Raw genomic sequence first — 9,246 nt, 5'->3', positions numbered from 1 at the left:
CGTTGCACGAATGTTATTGTCAATCCTTCTAGGGCCTTGGACAAATTCAATCCGTGTTTGGATGCGCACTTTGGTGTGATAAAGTTGTGAGTAGCCCCTGTATCCACCATAATGGCCTGATTCCCTTCGCTCACTCTGCCTTTGATGTATAGGTGGTAGACTGCTGCTACTCGGGCAGCCATGCAATGGGTTCGTGCACTGTCTGTCCCCACCCTTGGGTGGTCCATGCTTTCATCACTTCTATTAGGAATTTCTTGGATGCACGGGGATTGTGGTTCCTCTTCTCCACACGCACTAGTGGTGTTCACCCTCGACCCACTTGATGATGCTGTGTCTTCCACGAGGCATCTGTTTTGATAGTTTGGTCCTTTTCGTTTGAAGCATCTAATCCTCGTGGTTGGGCCTAGGGGGACTCCACCATGATGTGTTTGATCCCATGGGATCATATGACATACTTGGAGTTGACATGTAGTGATTGTTTCCCCATCTACCACTTGCTCCTCTTGGTACTAATGCGGATTGTGACGCAGCTAGTGTTATGCTGGCAGTCTGACTCCATGTCTCTGTGAACTGGCCTCTAGGAGCATTGGGTCTCGGGGTCCCTAAGTTGTTGTTGAGATTGGTGTTGAATCTATTCCGATTTCCTTTGGCCGTCCTCCCGCCTTCCAAATCCACTAGTCTTTCAACTATTCTCATGGCCTCAACTAAACTGGTTTTGGCTCCTATCTCTCTACGTCTCTTTTGGCCCATTCCTGCATCCCAAATAAGAATCATACAATTTGGTGTCAAGTATCCATGTTGGGTAGTTGTAGTATGATTTACTTGTATTTGTTGAAGTACTCCTTTATCTTCCCTTGCATTTGCTTGAGGTTTCTTCATTCGTCTCTGACTTTGAATTTTTCCATCTTTGGAATGAAGTAATCTTTAAGTTCTTCTTGGAGTTCTTTCCATGAAAAGATGGTGTGTCCCTGCTCTTGTTTCAACACATACCAACTAGTAGTATCATCCTCCAAGTAGATGGGTGCCACCTCTGCCTTCCTTTCTTTAATGATCCGGGCATATTTCAAGTATTTGTCCACCTCTGCAATCCACTTCTTCGGGACTAGTCCGTCTCTCTCTCCTTTGTACTTGGCAAGTTAGGGCATCTTGAATTTGCCATAGTCATCTTCCAAGCTATCACTGTCTTCCTCTTCTTTATGGCTATGCTTCTTGTCTTGCTTCTACTACCTTCTCCTTGTCTTTTCTTGTATCTTGCGCCCTCCTAGAAGTCTCCTCTCTCCCTAATCTATCCATCTCCTCTTGTACTTTCTACCTTTTTTCCTCTTCTTATTGTTGTAACACCCATTCTCTATAGCCCTGCTCCACTTCTAATTTTCTTATCCTTTCCTCTTCCTCTTCCTTTATCTGCATGTTCCTCCAAATTGACTTTAGCATGCCTAACATGCCCTCCAATTGTCTCTCCAATTTAGCTACTTTTTCATCTTAGACTACTCTCCATTTTTATCCTCTACTCTTCTTTCTCTCTTCCATGGTTGGGATGGGTACATTCTCTCTATCGTCCTCTATGTGGTCGGTAGGGTTGTTGATGTGGGGAAGCCGCGTTTCGCACCTTCGAGGTGGTGGTTATGCCGTAGGAAAGTCATGTCACGTCTTTAGATGGTTGGTAGTGTCAAGGTCGCCGTGCTAGGGCATCACGTCGGCGCGACGTGTGTCGATGTAACGAGGGTTGACGCGTCGTGGGGTGTCGCAACACGGGGCAATGCGATGTGGATCGTTTTGGCTCGTTCTCTTTGGGACATTGGATCCTTTTCTCCTACTTCCGTGAGCACTCCTTCACTTCGAGCAAGAGTTACTCTAATACCAAGTGTGATGCACTTGCACTTGTTACTCACTCAACATAGCACAGAAATGTAATACGATACGTGAGAGCAAGGTATACTCATATATTATTCAATCAAAGAAACGGTACAACATAGGCGCATCCTAGGACTACACCCTCGTGATATCACACATGAGAGGGTTCACTGCTGGTATAGAGAATCACACATGGAGTGGAAACCAAGCAAGGTTCAGAGTCACTACTACTCCCTATATAAGTGTTTCTGATAATAACGCCACGGTATAGGTACAAAGCCTTTACAAGGGCGAGAGGAAGGGTGGAGGGGGAACGAATTGCAAATGGAACCATGGCACCACCACAAAGGCAAAAAGAAACTCTGCTAGGGCAAGCAAGGTGTCCGGGGTCCTATTGCCAAAAGCCCGAGTCTGGTAAGGTTAAGTAAAGACCGACAAACTCTGAGAGAGAGAGAGAGAGAGAGAGAGAGAGAGAGAGAGAGCGAGGCTGGTAACGTTAAGTAAAGACAAACTCTGAGAGAGAGAGAGAGAGCGAGAGATAGATGACAAGCAAGGGCGACAGCAGCAGCAGCAAAGACAGCAGAGGTGGCGATGGACGGAAGAAGAGCGGGCTTGTGACGACTTTCGTGACAGTGGCAGGGATAGCGCTCCTCTGGGGGGCCCTCGAGGTGGCCTTCAAGCCATGGCTTGCAGCCGGCCGTAGGGCCCTCAACAAATCCCTGGACCCTGACTACGATGTGGACGACGAGCTCGGGCCGCCGTCCGCCCCCTTGCCTTCCCATGCTGGAGGCGTCGACAATGATGATGATGATGCTGATGCACAGGAACCAGACACCAAGAAGAAAGACCCTTCCCCTTGAGATTTCTAGGGCTTCCTGGTACCGTTCTATTCGCCTTCCTGTTGTACATAACTCCATTGCAGCCTGTGAAGGGATGCCCCTTGCTGCATTGCACCATTTGCACGGTGAATTCTATAGAAGCTATAATAAGAACCGTTTTCGCCTGAATAACCTCTGTTATCTTGTTTTGAGAGAGAGAGAGAGAGAGAGAGAGAGTGTGTGTGTGTGTGTGTGCGTGTGCGTGTGCGTGTGTAGCGCTTTTGTTCGTTCATCATTTTTATGTGCTCTCTGTTTTGGATTGGTTGTTCTTATCCAAATTTCAGCCTGTGTGATACACCCAATGGACATTGGGCAAGACTGCACATTTTGTGGCTCTATATAATGAGTAATGTACAATTGGCATTTGGACAGAGGACTAGTTTGTCTGCGCACCATGATGACACTGTATAATGAACGATTTATGACACTGTATAATGAACGATTTCTCTTCTTTCAAAGTTGTTTTAAACGTGTGCATTTTCCTCAGTACTGTAGTGTGGTCTATTTTGAGAGAGAACCTTCTAGGATGATATCAATGTACAGACAGAATTTAGGTAGTTTAACATGAAATTATGCGACTAGCGACAGAGCTGGCACCAAAACTTTATGGAAGTCCTCAGTGCATAGAGAGAGAGTGAGAAACAAGGTTGACAGCAATGGCATCAGTACATAAGACGAAGGGAGGATGCGTTCTGAGAAGGGGTGCTATATGGCTAGTGTTAGGATCAACTACTTGTTAGTCAAAAACAAGCTTGCCAGATGAGCTGGATATAGAGCATAGCGATAATTCAAGCAATTGAAAACTAGAGCCTAAGATATTTGAGTGATATTATTAGACCCATGATGGTACAAAGTTAGGATTGAATGTAGTGAATAGTTCACATTGAGGCTAAACTAGAAGTTCATTGGGTGTGAATAGCAGGTTCTAGTATGGACTCTAGTAGCTATAATTGGACCAAAGTTTGTTCATTATACAAATAGAGCTTTCGATTGTGTTATATAGCATATAGGTACTTGTTATTGTTATTGCAAGTTGGAGAGATGTGGCATAAATTAGTGAGTGGATCACGCACATGTATACATGTTCGTGCATGCACGCGCATATGCGCACACACACACACACACACACACACACACTCTCTCTCTCTCTCTCTCTCTCATTGACACACTTCAAGGTGCTTTTGATACTAAAAGAAATACAAATTGTTGAAGTTCATAGCCCTAAAGCAACTCAATGCATAGGCCTTTTAAAGTCCTCCATGATGGCTCTCACCTTGATAAACTACACATTTGCCCTATGTAAGCTATCTTCATCTTAGCAATTTCACTTGGTTACGATTTGGGTGGTGGTGATATAAGTTCATTTGTGATCCACATTTTGGTTCTTGTGAAATTGCTTTGATATTGCAACTCTATCTTATATGTCTTAAAACACCAAAATTGCTTGATTACTTCTTTGCTTGATGATTTTTCATGGTACTATCCAGTGATGCCGTTTTTTCTCCCAATATTGGTCTTGTTGGTAGCATGTATGACTTTGAACATGCTTGATGTTTTCATAATTTAGTTCCTCTTGTGTTTTTTCATGGTGTCCATCGATGAGGCCTTTTATATATGCATGGAATACAATATTCTTTTGGAATGTAGCTTCATAGCATGCTGATAACAAAATGCCTTATCATACATTGCTATCTACTTGTGATCTTGCTTCAATTTTCCTTCTATATTTCCTCTTGCACTTTCATTGTTCTTTCTTAGGCTTCATCTTCAAATCTTCTTATTCATTGTAGCCATCTCCATTGTCAACTTCCCTTCTAGCTTTGCCAAGTGCGTAAGCACTTTGAAAAGTGAGTTCTTGAAGACCACATTTTCTACTCTTAAGTTACAAACTTGCTTGAGGTATGTATTCCTTGCATGGGTTTGACTTCCCAGTTATCTTGGGCAATGTTGCCAAGGTTGTTGAGAAAGTCTTTGGGTACATCTCACTATCAAGGCAAGAGCATAGTCTAACCCTCACCCCCAGGTGCTACCCTTGCATTGTAGGGGGATTTGACAAAAAAGCTTAGAAAAAAGCTTAGGTTTGTGCACACAAACTTGTCTTCATACAAGGGAAGAGGGATAAATATGGTTTGGCTACTAAAGACACAAAATGCAAATAGAGAATGTTTAGAGAGAGATGATTATATCATTCCATTGTATCCTCTATCAAAGCATTCAAAAGGGAGTTTGTGAGGACTAACTTGGCAACAAGATATCTAAAGGCTAACTTGACTAATGTGGCAAGCTGTGGAATGATGTTCTTTTACAATCTATGATTTAGCCCTAACCAACTTGCTAGCTATCTTCATTACATGTCACTAACCAATGTCAATTGTTCTTACCTATTTAAATGTGTTGAAAATCTTCTGGTTGAACATGTCACATTGAGCTCCAATGGTTGAATGCAAAGGACATTTGAATGTCGATTGTTCTTACCTATTTAAATGTGTTGAAAATTTTCAAGTTGAACATGTCACTTTGAGCTCTAATGGTTGAATGTAGAGGACATTTGAAGTTATTGACATTGAATTTACATTGTGTGAATACACTTTTTACAACTTGAACTATATATTTCAATATTTTGGACAAAATGGCAGTTTAGGGTACTCTCTTGGTTGCCTAATGTGCCTCTATAGTTAATATCTAGATTATCAAACCATTATGTTTTATATTGGGTATGTTCTCAACTTTTGGGTTATCCATTACTCCTTAATACATGTTCAAATTTCAATCTTTTCAATTTAAAATTGTGTCATTCATTATGTTGCATACTTATGGCGGGGGTGATTTTTTTTGCATTGTCATATTAGTCGAGATTGCACATCATGCAACCATGCTAAGGTCTTCAAATGTTTGAGTGGCATTTTTGTCTCTTTTATTTTTTATTTTATTTTTGTAGGGTATGTGCTTGGCTTACTTTAAATTGTCTAAACAACTAATTTTCATAAAGTATGGGCTACATTAGCGAAGTAAGAGGTTAAATCCAATTATATGTAGGATTGTGTTAATTTTGTATTACTAGAGTTACATATATGCAATGTAGCTTGAGTGTATTGGGCTTAGATTGCACCAAAAGAACAATAAACTTTATAGGTGGTAAATATCCATTCAATGCATGCATACTAATTGCCAAGGTTTGAATGTTTAACGCTCCATTGTGTGTGGCAACAAAAGTGTGCTAGAAAAAATTATAATTGTAGTCATCCATTCCCATTTAATTATGTTCATCATTGCTGTATTTTATAACTTGCTACCTATATAGCAATAGTTGTGAACATTATGGTTAGCTAATATCCATTGAATACATGCACACTAGGTTGAATGTGTAGCACCACATTGGTTTGTGGTAATGTAAGATTGGCCTTAAAAATTGCATTTGTATTAAGTCTAGCACCACTCTTCGTGTTCGTCATTGCCATTGTATTTTGTAATTTGGTATCTATGTAGCAATAGCCATGAACATTCAAAGAGTCAATGGGCACTTGATCAACATGCACACAAGCTAGTATCCAACCTTTTGTATGTTAGTTGAGAGGTGTTTGTGAGAGAGACAGATAAAAAAGTTTCAAATGACACTTTTAGATAAATGACATAAATGATATAGACATTAAAAAACACAACGTTTTTAAAAAACATTCATTTAAGGCTTATCATATGCTTGGACATCAATAAAAACTAGGAGCTTGATATCGATATTAACATCATCATATAAACGCTCGATGGCACTTACAAGTGTCTTTCTTATGATATCATTAGGAGCTACAGTGAGTAACGTGCATTATATCTTTTTTTAATAGCCAGAAGCTGGGTAATAGTGCTACTCTAGGGTAGGCATCTGCAAAAGTTAAATAAATAGTGAAATATGAAAAAAATATACTTTCAAGAGAGTATATGCCAACCAAACAGGGCACAGAGCAATTCACATATATGCAAAACCAGCGTCCCTGCATAGTCGTCAATAACTACATCTCCACAAAAAGAGCAACAGAGAGCAATTCACATATATGCAAAACTAGTGTCCCTACATGGTCGTCAATAACTACATCTTCGCGAAGAAATCAATGCACATTATTGCACCTTTCGAAGAACATCCTTGTATACAATGTTTGTGGTCATATTCCCATCCTCTTCATCCAATAGCACTTTCACACCATGCGAAGATTTTACCCTTGAAAATGTAATATACAGCTGACCATGTGTAAATACTGGTGTCTTTAGATAAAGCCCAACAATGAACAAAGTCTACCCCTGTGACTTGTTGATTGTCATAGCGAATGCCAACCGAATGGAAAACTGTCTCCGCTTCATAGTAAATGACAATTGTGTAGCATTCAAAACAAAAGTAATTTGAGAAATAAAAACTCATTCGTCCACATTTGTCCCTGTTATTATCTGAGCATCTATCACTTTCCTATTGAAAGCTCTACATATCAATCGTGTACCATTACACATATCCCTTCCTAGATTTAGGTTTCTAAGAATAATAATAGGTATATTTATCTTCAGCAGCAATAAATGTGGAGGAAATCCATCTCCAAGGTTTAATGTATTTAAATACTACAAAAATGAGTCGTCGGTCTCTACAATTGAATTTGTACTATAATATTGACCGACCTTCCTTGGCATTAGTTACAATGCACAATCATTCAAAGTAGCCACCTTTGTATTCTGCAAGGTAAGTAGAGCCTGCTCACTAAAATACGATGTGTAGTTATCCACATTGGACACGTCATTGTAGATATTATCAATCAGTGTTTCGATAGAGTGTCCTTTTAATATCATGTTAGGTGGAACATACAACTTATCACAACTTTTGGTAGCACCCACTCCATTCCCTGCTCCTTGAATCCAACAAATGAACCCATTGTCCACCACACTATCAGTTGTCAACACTCGCATATTGCCAGATAGCCTTAGCACCCTTATGTAACGCCATAAATCAGAGTAACACAATGCAACATTAACAATATCCTCATGTGTTCCCTTTATAACAACTGGCAAGACCCGTCTAAAATTCTCCCCAAACAAAACAACTTTTCCACCAAATGGCTTATCACAGCTCATAACATCTCTTAGAGTTTTATCAACTGCTTCGAAGGCATATCGATGGGTCATAGGAGTCTCATCCCACAAAATAAGACTCGTTTGTCTCAATAACCGAGCAAGGTTACTTTGAATAAGAATATTGTAAGTGGATTGATTATTTAATTCTACTGGGATTTTAAACCACGAGTGAGCTGTACAACCACCTAGCAAAAGCAATGCAGCAATGCCACATGATGCTGTTGCCAACGCTATACGACTGTCACTGCGTACCTTCGCAAGTAAACATTTGTATAGGAAAGTCTTCCCAAATCCACCAGGACCATCCAAAAAGAATACATCCCCAGTATTTGTATCAACAACATCCATGACTGCACTAAAGGCAATTCTTTGTCCTTCATTCAACATTCCCTCCATGGATTAAAAAACCCTATGTTGTTCTGACATATTGTATGCATATTCATCTTGCAAAAGAGAGTTAGCATGCAGCTGTGAGTTTGGTTGATGAGGTTCAGGCAACCCATCAAAATCACGGAGTCTTCGTCCTATACGACGTAAAAGGTATTGCAGACGCAACAAAGCCATGTTAGATGCCTCATGCTGCAGAACTCCAAGAGAGGCGTGCACGTGCTGTAGCTGCAATCTATACATAATATCCTCTACCATTGGCACCAAAAATCTTTCCCATAGATGGCCAAGCCGAGCTAGCTCACAAAAGACCAAAATTACAACAAACAAAGTTCGGAGTTAAGCACCGGTTTGCACAGAGGCAGCTTCTTCTAAGCACACAACATATTCATCATCGCTCTCCAACATGCCCCTTGCAATGCAAGCATCCCTAAAAGTATCATAGATCACACTATCAATAGTACATAAATCTTCAAAAGAAGTACATCCCCGACAGTGTTAAAAGCATCCACAAATAGTAGAGCTCACCACAGGTAGGCGCCACAAAATACATCTGACCACTTGTATTCCCATGCTTCCTTCTAGTCCACATCTTATGTCGTGCATTCCACATCCAATACACTAGAAAGTCCTGATAGCGAATAGTCCTAGCCTCTGGATGAATGCAGTTGTACACAAACCATTTAGTAAGAGTAGTTTTCTGGAGGTCTTCATTCCGCACAACATCTGGTATACTATCTGTATCCCGAAACACCACATAGTTCTTACCAAGTAAGTGTATCTGCAAACGTTGTATATCAGGCTTTTCATCGTGTAATGCATAATCATAGATCCGCCAACATGCCTCAGAGGCAGAAACATATCGTGCATCCAAATAACTTTGTATCTCGTCCACCTCGTGAACATCACCACCATTCTGGACTGAATCAATCCCAACAGAAAAATTGACGGTTGCACGGTCATGCCCCTTGTACACATACTTATACAAATACTTAACAGCCACAATTGTCGAGCACACCTCCAT

General features: G+C 40.6%; 3 protein-coding genes across 3 annotated transcripts; 1 reads left to right on the top strand and 2 right to left on the bottom strand.

The window, feature by feature from the left end:
• Positions 1–2,222: 2,222 nt before the first annotated feature.
• Positions 2,223–3,115, top strand: LOC148041737 (uncharacterized). The gene has a single exon (XM_087688705.1). The coding sequence runs from the start codon at positions 2,397–2,399 to the stop codon at positions 2,712–2,714; it is 318 nt and encodes a 105-aa protein (XP_087544831.1). The 5' UTR covers positions 2,223–2,396; the 3' UTR covers positions 2,715–3,115.
• Positions 3,116–7,400: 4,285 nt separating this feature from the next.
• On the bottom strand, positions 7,401–8,231 carry LOC148041736 (uncharacterized). The gene has a single exon (XM_087696594.1). The coding sequence runs from the start codon at positions 8,229–8,231 to the stop codon at positions 7,401–7,403; it is 831 nt and encodes a 276-aa protein (XP_087552720.1).
• A 463-nt stretch (positions 8,232–8,694) lies between these two features.
• LOC148041735 (uncharacterized) lies at positions 8,695–9,246 on the bottom strand. The gene has a single exon (XM_087696579.1). It carries the CDS (start codon positions 9,244–9,246, stop codon positions 8,695–8,697), a length of 552 nt encoding a protein of 183 aa, XP_087552705.1.

The sequence above is a fragment of the Lygodium microphyllum genome, chromosome 1 (assembly GCF_053477565.2).
Source record: "Lygodium microphyllum isolate KBCC chromosome 1, Lygodium_microphyllum_v1.1.10, whole genome shotgun sequence".
Lineage (NCBI taxonomy): Eukaryota > Viridiplantae > Streptophyta > Polypodiopsida > Schizaeales > Lygodiaceae > Lygodium > Lygodium microphyllum.
This window is presented reverse-complemented; position numbering and strand designations above follow the sequence as displayed.

Coding starts and splice junctions, on each gene's coding strand:
- LOC148041737 (XM_087688705.1), top strand. CDS start 2,397: ATGACAAGCAAGGGCGACAGCAGCAGCAGCAAAGACAGCAGAGGTGGC.
- LOC148041736 (XM_087696594.1), bottom strand. CDS start 8,231: ATGGAGGGAATGTTGAATGAAGGACAAAGAATTGCCTTTAGTGCAGTC.
- LOC148041735 (XM_087696579.1), bottom strand. CDS start 9,246: ATGGAGGTGTGCTCGACAATTGTGGCTGTTAAGTATTTGTATAAGTAT.